General features: G+C 47.0%; 1 protein-coding gene across 3 annotated transcripts in view; it reads right to left on the bottom strand.

The window, feature by feature from the left end:
* Positions 1-19,212, bottom strand: part of pik3ap1 (phosphoinositide-3-kinase adaptor protein 1) — a 166,155-nt gene that overhangs the window by 63,542 nt on the left and 83,401 nt on the right. For all 3 annotated transcript variants that reach the window (XM_085970146.1, XM_085970147.1, XM_085970144.1), the window contains exons 6-7: positions 7,490-7,622; positions 5,978-6,174 (exon numbers count right to left, since the gene is read on the bottom strand). In XM_085970146.1, the coding sequence (XP_085826272.1) occupies positions 5,978-6,174; positions 7,490-7,622 (330 nt within the window). The remainder of the gene's footprint in view (positions 1-5,977; positions 6,175-7,489; positions 7,623-19,212) is intronic.

Genomic DNA, 19,212 nt, shown 5'->3' on the forward strand with positions numbered 1-19,212 from the left:
TTTCGGATGAGACATTACGTCGGGTGGACGTAAAAGATCCCATGGCACTATTTCGAAGAAGAGCAGGGGAGGTATCCTGGGGCCAATATTTATCCCTCAACCAACATAACAAAAACAGATTATCTGGTCATTATCACATTGCTGTTTTTGGGAGCTTGCTGTGCGCAAATTGACTGCCACGTGTCCTACATTACAACAGTGACTCCACTTCAAAAAGTACTTCATTGGCTGTAAAGCGCTTTGAGATGTCCAGTGGTCGTGAAAAGCGCTATATAAATGCAAGTTTTTCTTTTCTCAGGGCAACCAGGAATGGGCAATAAACGCCGGCTTTTTTTTAAAGCAGCTCATTGTCGGTCCTTCTTCCCCCTGACAACTGCTTATCTCACAGGGAGAAACAGCAGAGGCATTGGTCACAATCTGTCAATCACAGAATCACAGAAACCCCACAGTGCAGATAGAGGCCATTTCGGCCCATCGAGCCTGCACCGACACATATCCCACCCGATCCCCGTAACCCCTACACTAACACATATCCCACCCTATCCCAGTAACCCCACGTATTTAATCCCCCCTAACACTAAGGGTCAATTTATCATGGCCAATCAACCTAACCTGCACATCTTTGGACTGTGGGAGGAAACCGGAGCACCCGGAAGAAACCCACGCAAACACGGGGAGAATGTGCAAACTCCACACAGACAGTCACCCGAGGCCGGATTCGAACCCGGGTCCCTGGCGCTGTGAGGCAACAGTGCTAACCACTATGCCACCATGCTGCCCTCATTGGATACAGGAGCAGTGCCGGAGGACTGGAGGGTTGCAAAAGTTATACCGCTATTCAAGAAAGGGTGGAGGGGAAAAACCAGCTTAACATCGGTGGTGGGGAAGTTATTGGAAACCATCATCAGGGACAAAATAAACTTTCATTTGGAAGGGCATGGGTTAATCGCGGAGAGCCAACATGGATTTGTTAAAGGCAAATCGTGTCTGACTAACTTGATTGAATTCTTTGATGAGGTAACGTCAGGGTAGTGCAGTAGATGTATATATAGACTTTCGGAAGGCATTCCACAAAGTGCCACACAGGAGGCTTATTAAGAAGATGGAAGCCCATGGAATTAAGGGGAAAGTGGCGGTATGGGTATGGAATTGGCTCAGTGACGGGAAGCAGAGGGTGGTGGTGAATGGATGTTTTTCAGACTGGGAGCTGGTTTGCAGTGATGTTCCCCAAGGATCAGTTTTGGGTCTGTTACTCGTTTCAATTTTTATAAACCACTTAGACTCGGGTGCAGGGAGCAGCATTATAAAGTTTGCAGACAATACGAAACTTGGCAAAGTAGTAGGTAGTGATGAGGAGAGTTACATACTTCAGGATGACATAGACAGGATGGTGAAATGGGCAGAAGCACGGAAGATGAAGTTCAATGCGGAGAAGTGTGAAGTGACGCACTTTGGGAGGACTAATATGGAAAGACCGTACACTATCAATAGCACGATTTTGAAAAGTGTAGATGAGCATATACACAAATCCTTAAAGGTGGCAGGGCAGGTGGTTAAAAAAGCATCTGGGTTACTTGGGTTTAAAAATAGAGAATATAAAAGCAAAGAGATCAAACTCGAACTTTATAAATCACCGGTTAGGCCTCAGCTGGAGAATTGTGGACAATTCTGGGCCCCACACTTCAGGAAAGATGTAAAGGCCTTAGAAAGGGTGCAGAGGAGGTTGACCAGTGTTGTGTATGTAATATGTGTGCTACTTTGAACCTATGGACAGGACTGCACTACTTGTTGGGCGTAGTGATACGCAGTACCACTCCTGGCCATAGGGGTATAAATAGTACTGTGGGTACTGATCCCCCTCAGTTCCCGCCTGTGGGCATGAAGTAAAGACCTATGTATAGTCCCTACCTCCAACCAGTAAAGACCTGTTTGAGTTATACGTTTAAGTCTTTGTGTTAATTGTTCAATACAATACACATACTTAACACTGGCGACGAGTCAGGTTCTTACCCTGCGGCAGTTGAAGAGAGGTTTCAAACATCACCACCCCACTAGAAGCGACAGGCTTTAGGACTCTGAAGCCTCCATCAGCGACTGAGCACTGGAGTGCAGCAAACATCCTGACAGCTTCCAGCGACTGACAGAAGTCTTTCTGCAGTTTCCTTGTTCAACCTAGGTGGTGGGGTAAGCCGTGCAGTGTTGGCTGCAAAGACAGGGCTGGGGAAGTTGGAGAAGATAAGGGCGATCGCAATCCCTGAGAAGAGCCGCGCGAGCGGGTGAGCCAGAGGCCGGGAGCCGCTTCAAGTGCGAGGCGCAGCGCGGGCCAGCGATCGGAACCAAAGATAAGGGCCGCACTCGGGGGCTGAAGGGAGACGGCGTCGGGGGACGGGTGAAGACCGCCAAGCGCGGGAAAACCGCCATTTTGTGGGCGGAGGACGGCGGCAAGAGCGGGAAGCCGCCATCTTTGATAACAAGTAAACAAAATAAAATCTGAGAAATTGCAAATCTACAATGCCTAAACACGGGAATATTAGCACCTTTGATAGTGACCTCGAAGATTGGGCCATATATGTTGAAAGAGTAAAAAATTATTGTAAGGCCAATAAAATTCATGACCAAGATAAAGCTCTAACATTATTAAATTTAATGGGTGCGAAGACATACGGGCAATTGAAACACCTGTTATCACCAGATGAACCGGCGGATAAGACGTTCGATGAGATTGTTACTGTCCTGAAAGATCATCTAAACCCCACGCCGCTGATGCTAGCGGAACGATTTAAATTTTACGACAGAAGGCAGCTACAGCATGAAAGCAATGCTGATTATTTGCTGGAATTGCGTAAATTAGCGAAATATTGCCAGTTTGGAACGGGACTGACAGAGGCACTTCGAGACAAATTTGTGTGTGGTTTATTTAAACAGGATACACAAAAGCGACTGCTCGAGGAGAATGAGCTGACGCTTGAGAAGGCGGTCACTATGGCAGCAGCACACGAAGCCGCAGCGAGAGGCACGGCAGTAATGCAGCTACGGTCACCGGAGCTCAGTGCACACAAATTGGGTGCGAGTTCTGGCAAATGTTATCGTTGTGGAAAGACAACGCATGATCAGAACCAGTGTTGGTTTAAAAACCAAGAATGTAGAACTTGTGGTAGGCTTGGACATATAGCTAGAGTATGCAGGTCAGGGAAGAAGACCAGCAACAAGAAGTCACCGCAAGGGAAATACGCAAAGGTACACAAGGTGACCGAACAGGAGTCCGATTCAGACGCTAGCAGTAATGAACTGGCTAGCTTAAGCTGTAATGAACTGGCTAGCTTAAGAGTACTCAACGCTGGTAAGGGTGCAGACCTCCAGACAATTTGGGTCACTCTTCAGATAGAAGGAGTCCAAGTAAAACTGGAATTGGACACTGGATCGGCATTGACGGTCATAAATAAGAAAGATTACGGAAAGTTATTCCAACATATTCCCCTACAGGATACGGGGATTATATTGAAAACATACACGGGGCAAAGAGTGTACCCCATCGGGAAAATAGAGGTTGCAGTGGTCCACAAGGGCGAAGACAGTCAAATAATGGACTTATATGTGATATCTGAAGGAGGTTCTCCACTACTAGGACGGGAGTGGATTAGGAAAATGAATATGGACTGGCATTTCCTACAAACAATAACGAGTGAGAACTCGGTGAAGATAGTCGGCCCAGACTCTGGAACGGATGATGGTAAGCCCAACTCAGGTGCAAAAGACAAAGTTTCAGCACAGAATTCCACTGAGCAACAACAACATAGTTTAACTGTGGATTCTGAGTCTGGCAAGTCTACTGATGTGCCCATTTCTGAGGGACACCGGGCTCGAACTCAACTCCATTTCAAACTACAACAGCAATTAGAACAAATGCTTCGCCGTTGTGAGCAAGAGTTGAATGCAACGAAAGAGTTCTTTGATATAGAGTTGGAGAATCTGGAAAGACAACAGAAGCAGCTGATGGAGAAAATGGAGCAGGAGCACACAAAACGTCTGATGTCAGAGGAGTTAACGGTCAGCCAACTCCTGCATATGCTGAAGGACAGGACTCTGAAATGGGAAAAACTTGAACACGAACTTCAATATTCAAACGAAAGGGGTTCGGAGCTCTCAAAGGTTATTGGAAGAGCTGAGGTGGCAACACAGACTGAGATGACTGCAACAGAGCAGCCCTTGGATGCCAAAAGTACGCTGACTCACGTCAACGTAGAACAACAGACCGCTGAAACAGCTGCTCCGGTAGAGGGATTGAATAGTCCGATCAATCAATCTCCAAAAGAAGTTGAAGTAGTAAAATCTCAAATGAGGTCATTAGTAAACGACTTGCTGAAAGCCCAGAAAAAGCTGGATGAAGAGGTACGCATGAAGAAGTCTCTTCAGGAAAGATGTCTGGACTTGGAACAAAAGCTGGCTAACGCCCAGCTGGGTATGGAGGAAATAGAAGACCCTCTCGCTGGCCTAGATCAGGACGACACCGAATATTACTATGTCCTGTCCTGCCCAACTTGTAACTTCGACTCCCACCATACAGAAATCATGGAGGAGCACCGAAAGTCTACGGAACATCGGGAGAAGGTGGCTCTACTACGGAAAAAGGAGGGAGAGAAGGAGGAACTGCGCATGCAGCTGGCAGCTGACAGTGGAGCCCAGAGAGTCTCCAAGAAGCAGAAAAGGAAAAGTCGAAACAGAAGATGACCCATCTGAACCATTATTACCTCTACCAGATCACACACGTGGTCCCTCCGAACGGAGCCAACTCAGTTCGGAAGTTCAAACTGTTAAATCCATGGAAGGACTATTGAATGAGTCACTCCAGCAACGTGAACCGACTCCACCACAGAGATTGAATCTGTGAACTGTTTTCCGCAGAGACTGAATCTGTGATCTGTTTTGACATGAAGTTATCTATGTATCTATGTTATTCTGTTATGTAAACCTGAAGTTATATATGTATATATGTTATTACGTTATGTTAAATGGGGAGATGACTGTAAAGCTAGGAAGGGAGGAATGTTGTGTATGTAATATGTGTGCTACTTTGAACCTATGGACAGGACTGCACTACTTGTTGGGCGTAGTGATACGCAGTACCACTCCTGGCCATAGGGGTATAAATAGTACTGTGGGTACTGATCTCCCCTCAGTTCCCGCCTGTGGGCATGAAGTAAAGACCTATGTATAGTCCCTACCTCCAACCAGTAAAGACCTGTTTGAGTTATACGTTTAAGTCTTTGTGTTAATTGTTCAATACAATACACATACTTAACAACCAGGATGTTACCAGGGATGAGGGGTTTCAGTTATGAGCAGAGGTTGGAAAAGTTCAGACTGTTCTTGGAACAGAGAAGATTAAGAGGTGACCTAATAGAGGTTTTCAAAATGATGAGAGGTTTTGATAGAGTAAATAGGGAAAAAATATTCCATCTGGTGAGTGGGTCAATAACCAGAGGTCACAGATTCAAAGTCATTGGAAAAAGATCGAGAGGGGAGAACTGAGCTGTGGGGATCTGGAACGCTCGACCTGAACAGGTGGTGGAAGCTGACTCCATCAATAATTTGAAAGGGAGTTGGACGGGTTCTGGAGGATGAGGAACTCACAGGGTTACGGACAAAACGTGGGGGGTGTGACTGAGCACGACTGCTCTTTCAAAGAGCCGGCACAGGCACGACGGGCCGAATGGCCTCCTTCTGTGCTGTAAGTTTCTATGGTTCTATGCAAAAACAATGGGCTGATTCAAAATACAATAAGGTTGTTAGGAGGGTTGAGGGCTGATTTTTTGAGTGTACATTCTCAGTGGGAAGCTTCGATCGCCACCTGAACTGCTGGTGAGTGAAGCCCCCCCAGGCTGCGTATTCAGAAGGTGAAGCCCCCTTAACATGAGAGGAATGGGCGGCGGAGCACTGAACAGCAGTCTCCAAATTCTTATCACAGTTGTGTCCTTACCACGTATTCGTCTATGAACTGTCGGAGGTCTCCGTATCCATTCTTCTCTGCAATGTTGTTTGGGTAATCGCCGTGCTGGTTGGCCACACTGTAAGCCTGCAATGCTCCCGGGCACTGCAGCAGTAGGGCTGTCAGGTTCTTTAAACCGTACCTGGCCGCAAAGTGAAGCAGGGTCGGCAGCTCCATATCGCGTTGAGCTGTGCGAATATTAAACACTTTATCAATGCACTGGTACCCATCAGGCTTAACAAGATTTCAGGAACAGGACCAGAAATTTGTCTTTCACTTACACGACAACAAAACCCTTCCTTTATAAGAACATAAGAAATAGGAGCAGGAGTAGGCCTTTCGGCCCTTCAAGCCTGCTCTGCCATTCAATGAGATCATGGCTGATCTTCTGCCTCAACTCCATTCACCGGCCCTGTCGCCATATCCCTTGATGCCCTTACTAGTCAGAAATCTATCGACTTCTGTTTTGAATATACCCAATGACTGAGCCTCCACAGCCCTCTGGGGTAGAGAATTCCAAAGATTCACCACCCTCTGTGTGAAGAAATTTCTTCTCATCTCAGTCCTGAATGGCCTTTTTGTCTTGACTTTGCCCCCTCCACCCCCCACCGGATAATCCCAGTCTAACCGGTCTTCCCTCAGCGCCATTGGGGCAGGCATTACATTTGGCCTCAGCTGTCCTGGGCCAGGCAAGACAAAATATAAATCAGCTAGGCCCCCCCCATTCCAGATAACTATCCATTGCTCCCTGTTGGCATTGTGTGTGGACGTTGGGTGAGGCAAGACCAGGTCCCTTCATGGTCAAAGGACTGACAGCCTTAGGAACGTAGGAATAGGGGGAGGCCATTCAGCCCCTCGAGTCTGCTCTGACATTCGGTTAGATCACGGCTGATCAGCACCTCAACTCCATCTACCCGCCTTGGTTCAGTAACCCTTAATGCCCTTGCTTAACAAAAATCTATCAATCCCAGTTTTGAAATTTTAAATTGACCCCCAGCTTTCTGAACGACCTGGCTCTATTTTTTAAGATTATGCCCCCGTTGTTCTAGACTCCCCCACCAGAGGAGATAGTTTCTCACTATCTACCCTATCAAATCCTTTTAACGCTTTAAACACCTCGATGAGATTACCCCTCAATCTTCACTGGTCTAAATTTTCTGCTTTGTGCGCAGTTTAGATTTGAATAGCCAGTGGTGGGTTTTAGCCAGTCTCCAATGGAAGTGTGCTGTTTGCCCCGATTTCTGTTGGTCACCCCATTAGCACGGCTTCAGGTGCAGACTGAATGGGCGCTGGGAGCCCACCAATGGTGGAAGTGGAAAACTGCATGTACGAGAAATTTAAAGGGATGGGGGCAATTAAAGGGGAGTGCCCATTCCATTGTGCCACAGAATCCCTTTAGACTTTTTTAAAGATAGAGTCCAACTGACCTCACGGATCATGGATGCTCTTTACATTCAATCCCTACATCTCCCCTAGAGTCTGCAAACCACATCAAGTACCCACTTGTAGATAGATCATCCTCTTCTAACTGATTAATTCCAAATATGTGCAGTCCATTAGCCGGCATGTTTCTCCTCAGTGACTCTGTCAGTAGTTTGTCCAGTGTTTCTCTGTTATATGGTATAATACAGAATGCCTGCAGACACAATAAACAAAGAGATTTCGATTGGAGAGATGTGTCTGTACCAAGAATTCATTTATAGCAGTTTTGCTACACCTCTGATTACAGTCCTGAGACTGAGACAATTTTTTTAATTGACTCAGTTTGAAACTTGAACAATTTCAGTGTAGACGCAGGTAACCTTGGTACTTGCAGGAAAAAGAGGAATAATCAATAATACAGGGAGGGAACAGTGACTGAACACAAGAACGTAAGAAATAGGAGCAGGAGTCGGCCATTCGGCCCCTCGAGCCTGCTCCGCCATTCAATAAGATCATGGCTGATCTTTTACCTCATCTCCACTTTCCTGCCCAATCTCCATATCCCTTGATTCCCTTAATATTCAAAAATCTATCGATCTCTGTCTTGAATATACTCAACGACTGAGCCTCCACAGCCCTCTGGGGTAGAGAATTCCAAAGGTTCACCACCCTCTGAGTGAAGACATTTCTCCTCATCTCAGTCCTAAATGGCCGACCCCTTATTCTGAGACTGTGACCCCTGGTTCTAGGCTCCCCAGCCAGAGGAAACATCCTCCCTGCATCTACCCTGTCAAGCCCTGTAAGAATTTTGTATGTTTCAATGAGATCTAAACTCAATATAGGCCTAGTCTACTCAATCGCTCCTCATTGGACAATCCCAGGAACCAGTCTGTTGAACCTTCGTTGCACTCCCTCTATGGCAAGTATATCCTTCCTTAGGTAAGGAGACCAAAACTGTACACAATACTCCAGGTGTGGTCTCACCAGGGCCCTATATAATTGCAGCAAGATGTTTTACTCTTATACTCTAATCCTCTTGTAATAAAGGCCAACATACCATTTGCTTTCCTAATTGCTTGCTGTACCTGCATGTTAACTTTCAGTGATTCGTGTACAAGGACACCCAGGTCCCTCTGAACACCAACATTTCCCAATCTCTCACCATTTAAAAAATACTCTGCTTTTCTATTTTTCCTACCAAAGTGGATAACTTCACATTTCTCCACATTATATTCCATTTGCCATGTTCTTGCCCACTCACTTAGCCTGTCTCTATCCCCTTGAAGCCTCTTTGCATCCTCCTCACAACTTACCTTCCCACTCAGCTTTGTATCATCAGCAAACTTGGATATATTACATTTGGTCCCCTCATCCAAATCATTGATGTAGATTGTGAATAGCTGAGGCCCAAGCACTGATCCTTGCGGCACCCCACTAGTTACAGCCTGCCAACCCGAAAATGGCCCGTTTATTCCTACTCTCTGTTTTCTGTCCGTTATCCAATCCTCAATCCATGTTAGTATATTACCCCCAATCCCACGAGTCCTAATTTTGTTTAATAACCTCTTGTGTGGCACCTTATCGAATGCCTTTTGAAAATCCAATACACCACATCCACTGGTTCCCCCTTATCTATTCTGCTAGTTACAACCTCAAAAATCTCTAACAGATTTGTCAAACACGATTTCCCTTTCATAACTCCGTGTTGACTCTGCCCAATCCTATTATTATTTTCTAAGTGCCCTGTTACCACGTCCTTAATAATAGATTCTAGCATTTTCCCTACTACTGATGTCAGGCTAACTGGTCTGTAGTTCCCCGTTTTCTCTCTCCCTCCTTTCTTAAATAGCGGGGTTACATTTGTCACCTTCCAATCCACCGGAACCATTCTAGCATCTATGGAATTTTGGAAAATGACAACCAATGCATCCACTATCTCTATAGCCACCTCTTTCAAAACCCTAGGATGTAGGCCATCAGGTCCAGGAGATTTATTGGCTTTCAGTCCCATTAATTTCTCCAGTACTATTTTTTTACTGATATTAAGTGGGATTAGACTAGTTCAGTCAGGCGGCAGCAGGCACCAGCACAGGTGTGAAGGGCTGAATGGCAGGTTCTATGATTCTCTGGAGGAGAACTCAAGGGCGTCTGTTTTTCTGGCATAAAGTTCAACATAAAATCTCAGAATTTTGCACCGGACGCCATATTGGTTTGGGCGACTTTTAGTTGTCCAGGGCACCTGCCAGAAACAGGTGTTATGTTCCTTAAATATGTGACTCGGGGTCCTATGCCAGTTGTAGGAAGTGGAGGATGCAGAAGTAGCCAGAGATGGAGGAATGCAGAGTTCTCGAAGGGAGTTGGAGATGATCCCCTGAAGATTGGAAGAAAGGCTAGACCTTCATCAGGTAAGACTCAGGGATTGGCTCAAGGGAGAAGAGGCCACTGCAAGGCTCATTCCCTCCATTGAGGGAACTCTGGGCCTGCGGCCAGCTGGAGGAAAGTGGGGCAGAAAGAAGGAAACTCTGCCAGGAACCAGGCCCTGCCCTTTGTCTCCAATTGCATGTGGCGATTGGGAAGGAGTGGCCAATGACAGTCCAAGCGGGGGCAGGAGGAGGGAATCCACGGCTGGGGTGGTGAGGCAGTGGCTACTTTCATTTTGTCCTGGACTCCCCCACCACAGAAAATAGTTTCTCTCTCTCGACCCTATCGAATCCTTTAATCGTCATAAGCACTGCAATTAGATCACCCCTTAATCTTCTAAACTCGAGGGAATACAAGCCCAGTCTGTGTAACCTGTCCTCACAATTTAGCCCCGGGATCATTCCGGTGAATCTGCGCTGCTCCCCCTCCGAGGCCAATATATCCTGCCCGAGGTGCGGGGCCCAGAACTGAACCCAGTGTCCAGATGGGGTCTGACCAGAGCTCTGTGCAGCGGTAACATAACTTCACCCCTTTGTATTCCAGCCGCCGAGATAAAGGCCAACATTCCATTAGCCTTTTTAATTATTTTTTGTATCTGTCCACTAGCTTTTAGTGATTTCTGTACTTGGACCCCTGAATCTCTGCTCCTCCACAGTTCCCAGCTTCTCGCCATTTAGAAAATACTCTAATTGATCTTTCTTAGGTCCAGAGTGGGTGACCTCACACTTCCTCACATTGAACCCCGTGATATCACCTGTTGTTTCATCCTCAGCCTTTTAAAGGAACTCTTACCAGTTAGATGTCCTTGCCCAAATATTGAGCCTCTGACTGCCACTCTGTATTAAACTGAAAGCAATGTCTCTCTCTAACTCCACCTGTGAAACAAGGGTAACATTTCCCAATTGTCACCCAACAGTTGGATGTATTCCTCCACCATAATTGTCAGGTACCAAATCTGCAACTGAATCCAGAATCAACTATTGAGGAAGTAGTGACCACCAAGTCTGTCCCATGGTCTGATAGATCAGAAACAATAGAGAAAGGATGGAAGGACATCCATTACCAATTTAAATTATTGGAGCAAGTCCAAAACCCTGAAAAATCAAGACATGCTCAACGACTATGTATGGATTATTATTAGAAAAGAAAGACTTGCATTTATATAGTTCTTTCATGACTACTGGACATTCCAAAGCGTTTTACAGCCAATGAAGTACTTTTTGGAGTGTAGGCACTGTTGTAATGTAGGAAAGTGGCAGCCAATTTGCGCACAGCAAGCTCCCACAAACAGCAACGTGAAAATGACCAGATCATCTGTTTTTGTTATGTTGATTGAGGGATAAATATTGGCCAGGACACCGGGGATAACTCCCCTGCTCTTCTTCGAAATAGTGCCACGGGATCTTTTACATCCACCTGAGAGAGCAGACGGGGTCTCGGTTTAACATCTGAAAGACGACACCTCCGACAGTGCAGCACTCCCTCAGCACTGCACTGGAGTGTCAGCCTAGATTTTTGTGCTTAAGTCTCTGGAATGGGATTTGGAACTCACAACCTTTTGACTCAGAGGCGAGAGTGCTGCCCACTGAGCCACTGGCTGAGACACTCATTAATTTCAAGAAAAGATTCTGCACAATAATATCAATCTGTTATATTACAGGAAATAAAAAAATCATTAGTTATGAATAAGTGCAAATGTTTATTTGTTTTAAAGGAAGGCAGCACGGTGGCATAGTGGTTAGCACTGTTGCCTCACAGCGCCAGGGACCCGGGTTCGAATCCGGCCTCGGGTAACTGTCTGTGTGGAGTTTGCACATTCTCCCTGTGTTTGCGTGGGTTTCCTCCGGGTGCTCCGGTTTCCTCCCACAGTCCAAAGATGTGCGAGTTAGGTTGATTGGCTATGATAAATTGACCCTTAGTGTTAGGGGGATTAAATACGTGGGGTTACGGGGATAGGGTGGGATATGTGTTGGTGTAGGGGTTACGGGGATCGGGTGGGACATGTGTCGGTGCAGGCTCGATGGGCCGAAACGGCCTCTATCTGCACTGTGGGGTTTCTGTGATTCTGTGATTCTGAGAAGTCATTCCACAATTCAAAACTCCCAGGGAATATGCCGCTCATGACAGTGCCCTTGGAGGATTGATGGGGTAGGAGTGATACTATATTGCAATGAGTCCCCAGGTCAGTTGAGACATCAGAAGAACTGCTTTGAGCTGACAATGGTATGCTCAACAATGATCCTGGTTGTTGCCTTGCTCTATCTATGCTCAGTTTCTGTCCATGGTTGGCAACAGACTTGTATTGGCCACTACTGAAAACAGTATTCTTGGTCTACGAGGAACTCTTCCTACCCTACCTTCTCCTCCCAATATGGGCGACAGATATATGATGCAAATTAAATACCTCATTGGGAGCACCCAGGGTTGCAGGCATGGACTTGCATGATTCAGCACTGGTGACTGCAGAGCAACTGGAAATTCAGAAAGCTTTTTTTTTAAATTCGTTTTTATAGGATGTGGGCGTCACTGGCAAGGCCGGCATTTATTGCCCATCCCTAATTGTCCTCGAGAAGGTGGTGGTGAGCCGCCTTCTTGAACCGCTGCAGTCCGTGTGGTGAAGGTGCTCCCACAGTGCTGTCAGGGAGGGAGTTCCAAGATTTTGACCCAGCGACGATGAAGGATCGGTGAAATATTTCCAAGTCAGGATGGTGTGTGACTTGGAGGTGGTGGTGTTCCCAAGCACCTGCTGTCCTTGTCCTTCTAGGTGGAAGAGGTCGCGGGTTTGGGAGGTGCTGCCGAAGAAGCCTTGGCGAGTTGCTGCAGTGCATCTTACAGATGGTACACACTGCAGCCACGGTATGCCGGTGGTGGAGGGAGTGAATGTTTTAGGTGGTGGATGGGGTTTTCCCACTCAGAGCACCTACCCGCGGATTTCTATTAGTGTCCTTTCCGGCCACCATTTTCTGAGGGCAGAGAGTGTGAGCTGCATCAGGACCCATGTTTGGCGTCCGCAGCTCACCCGCCAAATTCAAACTCAAAAGCACGGCGGCCTCTTTGGCAGCTAGCCGGCCAAAAGTCAAAATTGACCTTTTAGTCTGTGCCAAGTTAGCTGAAGCCAGTCAGGGGCTGGGTGATACATCTGGCCTCTGCACCAGGAGCTTGCAACAGCCCACTCCTGACCATTATCCAATGGGTTGGATTGTCCTCCAGTATCCCCTTGAAATTAGGCAGGATAGCGGTGGAAACGGTGGGAAGATGAGGAGGTGAGGCCCAGCGCCACCTCAATCGCCCTCCTCCATTCCCACCGGGTTTGCCACTGACTGCTCCTTCGCTGCCTGCTTTGCATAAATGCCGGTGGGGGGGGGGTGGGGGTGAGCAGCGGGGAGGGTTGGGGACCCGGGGTCTCCCATCCCAGTTCCCTCCTGTCCACCCCTGTTACCGCCGCTCACTAGGACTGCCTGGTGGAAGGTGTTGCTAGGCCCAGGTTGGTGGCGGGAGCAGAGGGGGAGGAGGCCTCCTTTCTCCCTCCAGTCTGTTTCAAAGTGCCCACATACCTGCAGCTCCCTTATTGCTGCTCATCCCCTTTAACGTCCTGTGTGTCTCTCGGAGAATCCCTGTGGCAGCATCACCGGATTTATCTCCTCAGCCTTGATAGGCTATGTCTTGGCGGTGGGAATCTCAACGCAACACCGCCCTGCGTGGCCAACAACCAGGAAAATGGGTCAGGTTGGCAGCTGGGTCGGAGGGCGGGCAGAAGTCCGACCCACCACTGGAAGGAAAATCCAACCCAATGACTCAAGGTGGAAAGGCTGTGCGCTGATTTCACAGACTGGGGCTTGGCAGTGCTCCCTCCAAAGTTGAATAGCCTGCCCACACTCACTGGCTAGACTCATACATGGAGAATGGCGTTCTGAACGAGGTATTGGAGAGCTGCCAGAACATTTATCTGAAGCTGAGGCATTCCTCTACATTCATGTCTAATTATAACCTGGAGCGGGCCTACCGTGGGCGCACAGCAAAGTGAAACATGAAAGAAGCCACAATTTACTCAAATAAAATGATCAAAGCACCAGATCAAAGGAGGCAGAGGTTTCATAATGGCACTCTCCGCTCCGGCTTAAATAAAGCACAAAGCAATCTACTGCCTTAATCACAGGGCTTATGACGGTAGGAGATTAGGCCGGGGTTGTAACCAATATTTGTTTCTGACCCTCATCCACCTTTTTCTAGTTGCTCTTCAATAGAGATATATTTGGATCCAAGACCAGGGAAAGTGAATGTCCCCTCACACTGATAGCTGTTCATGGACACAAGCCAATTGGATGGCAAAATCCAGGCTGAACAGATTTCCAATGAAATGTTATGGAAAGACAAAAAGACAAAGACAGACTTGCATTTATATAGCACCTTTCACAACTTCAGAACGTCCCAAAGCACCTCACAGCCAATAAAATACTTTTGAAGTGTAGTCACTGTTGTAATGTATGAAACGTGGCAGTCAATTTGTGCACAGCAAGCTCCCACAACCAGCAACGTGATAATGACCAGATAATTTGTTTTAGTGATGTTGAGTGAGGGATAAATATTGGCCAGGACACCAGGGAGAACTCCCCCGCTCTTCTTTAAAATAGTGCCTTGGGATCATTTATGTCCACCTGAGGGGGCAGACGGGGCCTCGGTTTAACATCTTGTTAAGTATGTGTATTGTATTGAACAATTAACACAAAGACTTAAACGTATAACTCAAACAGGTCTTTACTGGTCGGAGGTAGGGACTATACATAGGTCTTTACTTCATGCCCACAGGCGGGAACTGAGGGGAGATCAGTACCCACAGTACTATTTATACCCCTATGGCCAGGAGTGGTACTGCGTATCACTACGCCCAACAAGTAGTGCAGTCCTGTCCATAGGTTCAAGTAGCACACATATTACATACACAACATTCCTCCCTTCCTAGCTTTACAGTCATCTCCCCATTTAACATAACGTAATAACATATATACATATATAACTTCAGGTTTACATAACAGAATAATAGATACATAGATAACTTCATGTCAAAACAGATCACAGATTCAGTCTCTGCGGAAAACAGTTCACAGATTCAATCTCTGTGGTGTAGTCGGTTCACGTTGCTGGAGTGACTCATTCAATAGTCCTTCCATGGATTTAACAGTTTGAACTTCCGAACTGAATTGGCTCCGTTCGGAGGGACCACGTGTGTGATCTGGTAGAGGTGATAATGGTTCAGATGGGTCATCTTCTGTTTTTACTTTTCCTTTTCTGCTTCTTGGAGACTCTCTGGGCTCCATTGTCAGCTGCCACAGCTGCCAGCTGCATGCGCAGTTCCTCCTTCTCTTCCTCCTGTTTCCGTCGTAGAGCCAGCTTCTCCCGATGTTCCGTAGACTTTTGGTGCTCCTCCATGATTTCTGCACTTTGGGAGTCGAAGTTACAAGCTGGGCAGGACAGGACATCGTAATATTCGGTGTCGTCCTGAGCTAGACCAGTGAGAGGGTCGTCTATTTCCTCCATACCCAGCTGGACGTTAGCCAGCTCTTGTTCCAAATCCAGACATCTTTCCTGAAGAGACTTCTTCATGTGTACCTCTGCATCCAGCTTTTTCTGGGCTTTCAGCAAGTCGTTTACTAGTGACCTCATTTGTGATTTTAATACTTCAACTTCCTTTGGAGATTGATTGATCGGACTATGCAATCCCTCTACCGGAGCAGCTGTTTCAGCGGTCTGTTGTTCTACGTTGACGTGAGTCAGCGTACTTTTGGCATCCAAGGGCTGCTCTGTTGCAGTCATCTCAGTCTGTGTTGCCACCTCAGCTCTTCCAATAACCTTTGAGAGCTCCGAACCCCTTTCGTTTGAATATTGAAGTTCATGTTCAAGTTTTTCCCATTTCAGAGTCCTGTCCTTCAGCATATGCAGGAGTTGGCTGACCGTTAACTCCTCTGACATCAGACGTTTTGTGTGCTCCTGCTCCATTTTCTCCATCAGCTGCTTCTGTTGTCTTTCCAGATTCTCCAACTCTATATCAAAGAACTCTTTCGTTGCATTCAACTCTTGCTCAAAACGGCGAAGCATTTGTTCTAATTGCTGTTGTAGTTTGAAATGGAGTTGAGTTCGAGCCCGGTGTCCCTCAGAAATGGGCACATCAGTAGACTTGCCAGACTCAGAATCCAGTTAAACTATGTTGTTGTTGCTCAGTGGAATTCTGTGCTGAAACTTTGTCTTTTGCACCTGAGTTGGGCTTACCATCATCCGTTCCAGAGTCTGGGCCGACTATCTTCACCGAGTTCTCACTCGTTATTGTTTGTAGGAAATGCCAGTCCATATTCATTTTCCTAATCCACTCCCGTCCTAGTAGTGGAGGACCTCCTTCAGATATCACATATAAGTCCATTATTTGACTGTCTTCGCCCTTGTGGACCACTGCAACCTCTATTTTCCCGATGGGGTACACTCTTTGCCCCGTGTATGTTTTCAATATAATCCCCGTATCCTGTAGGGGAATATGTTGGAATAACTTTCCGTAATCTTTCTTATTTATGACCGTCAATGCCGATCCAGTGTCCAATTCCAGTTTTACTTGGACTCCTTCTATCTGAAGAGTGACCCAAATTGTCTGGAGGTCTGCACCCTTACCAGCGTTGAGTACTCTTAAGCTAGCCAGTTCATTACAGCTTAAGCTAGCCAGTTCATTACTGCTAGCGTCTGAATCGGACTCCTGTTCGGTCACCTTGTGTACCTTTGCGTATTTTCCTTGCGGTGACTTCTTGTTGCTGGTCTTCTTCCCTGACCTGCATACTCTAGCTATATGTCCAAGCCTACCACAAGTTCTACATTCTTGGTTTTTAAACCAACACTGGTTCTGATCATGCGTTGTCTTTCCACAACGATAACATTTGCCAGAACTCACACCCAATTTGTGTGCACTGAGCTCCGGTGACCGTAGCTGCATTACTGCCGTGCCTCTCGCTGCGGCTTCGTGTGCTGCTGCCATAATGACCGCCTTCTCAAGCGTCAGCTCATTCTCCTCGAGCAGTCGCTTTTGTGTATCCTGTTTAAATAAACCACACACAAATTTGTCTCGAAGTGCCTCTGTCAGTCCCGTTCCAAACTGGCAATATTTCGCTAATTTACGCAATTCCAGCAAATAATCAGCATTGCTTTCATGCTGTAGCTGCCTTCTGTCGTAAAATTTAAATCGTTCCGCTAGCATCAGCGGCGTGGGGTTTAGATGATCTTTCAGGACAGTAACAATCTCATCGAACGTCTTATCCGCCGGTTCATCTGGTGATAACAGGTGTTTCAATTGCCCGTATGTCTTCGCACCCATTAAATTTAATAATGTTAGTGCTTTATCAGCCTCACGAATTTTATTGGCCTTACAATAATTTTTAACTCGTTCAACATATATGGCCCAATCTTCGATGTCACTATCAAAGTGGCTAATATTCCCGTGTTTAGGCATTGTAGTACTTTATCAGATTTGCAATTTCTCAGATTTTTTTTTTTACTGTTATCCAAGATGGCGGCTTCCCGCTCTTGCCGTCGTCCTCCGCCCACAAAATGGCAGTTTTCCCGCTTCTGCCTTCTTCCCCAGCGGTTTTCCCGTGAAAAATGGCGGCTTTCCCGCGCTTCTCGCTCTCCCCGCCCACTTCAATGGCGGTTTTCCCGCGCTTCTCGTCGCTGACTTTCAGCCCGACTGCGGCTCTTATCTCCTGTGCGATCGCTGGTGCGCCGCCCGCCCGAAACGGTTCTCAGCCCTTATCACCGGTGCGATCGCTGGCCCGCTAAGCGCCTCCCGCTTGAAGCGGCTCCCGGCCTCTGGCTCACCCGCTCGGCGGCTCTTGCTCGCTCCCTCCCGGGCTCTGGCTTACCCGCTCGCGCCCTACCGGGCTCTGGCTTACCCACGAGGTTATGGAGGCTTCAGGGTCCTAATGCCTGTCGCTTCCAGTCGCTGGAAGCTGTCAGGATTTCTGCTGCCCTTCAGTTTTCAGTGGGGTGTTGAGGATTGGAACCTCTCTTCAACGTCCTGTCTTTGGACGAAGCCGCTGTGGAATAACTGCCGCAGGGTTCGAACCGACTCGTCGCCAGTGTTAAGTATGTGTATTGTATTGAACAATTAACACAAAGACTTAAACGTATAACTCAAACAGGTCTTTACTGGTCGGAGGTAGGGACTATACATAGGTCTTTACTTCATGCCCACAGGCGGGAACTGAGGGGGATCAGTACCCACAGTACTATTTATACCCCTATGGCCAGGAGTGGTACTGCGTATCACTACGCCCAACAAGTAATGCAGTCCTGTCCATAGGTTCAAGTAGCACACATATTACATACACAACACATCTCATCCAAAAGATGTCACCTCCGACAGTGCAGCACTCCCTCAGTACTGCACTGGAGTGTTGGCCTAGATTTTGTGCTCAAATCGCTGGAGTGGGATTATCTAACCATGACCTAACTGGATAGTCCACAGCTTGGCATAGGTCAAGGATAGGATTATAGAATCATAGAAAGGTTACAGCACAAAAGGAGGCCATTCGGCCCGTCAAGCCTGTGCTAGCTCTCTGCAAGAGCACTTCAACTAGTCCCACTCCCCCGCCTTTTCCCCAAAGCCCTGCAAAAAATGTTCCTTCAGGTATTTATCCAATTCCCTTTTGAAAGCCGTGATTAAGTCTGCCTCCACCACCCTTTCAGGCAGTGCATTCCAGGTCCTAACCAGTTGCTGTATAAAAAAGTTTTCCCTCATGTCGCCTTTGGTTCTTCTGCCAATTGCCTTAAATCCTTGTCCTCTGGTTCGCGACCCTTCCACCAATGGGAACAGTTTCTCTCTCTCTACTCTGTCCAGAGCCCTCATGTTTTTGAACACCTCGATCAAATCTCCTCTCAATCTTCTCTGCTCTAAGGAGAACATCCCCAGATTCTCCAGTCTCTCCACATAACTGAAGTCCCTCATCCTTGGAATGATCCTCGTCAATTTTTTCTGCACCCTCTCTAAGGCCTTCACATCCTTCCTAAAGTGCGGTGCCCAGAATTGGACACAATACTCCAGTTGAGGCTGAACCAGTGTTTTATACAGGTTCATCATAACTTCCTTGCTTTTGTACTCAATGCCTCTATTTAGAAGCCCAGGATCCCGTATGCTGTTTTAACCGCTTTCTCAATCTGCCCTGCAACCTTCAATGATCAGGCAGATTAGATTCCAATCAGTATAATCTCCTGCCCAGGGAGTTCTGCTCTGGAGGACATTAGTCTGGCCTGGACCTGCTCTCGGCCAAAGTCCAGCTGGAGAGCAATCAGGAGGAGAAATCCTGGCTGATTCCAAAACAAATCTAATACATTAAACGCAAAGCCAAAATTAT

This window comes from Somniosus microcephalus, chromosome 29 (genome assembly GCF_052327205.1).
Source record: "Somniosus microcephalus isolate GS21.2 chromosome 29, FLI_Smic_1.0, whole genome shotgun sequence".
Lineage (NCBI taxonomy): Eukaryota > Metazoa > Chordata > Chondrichthyes > Squaliformes > Somniosidae > Somniosus > Somniosus microcephalus.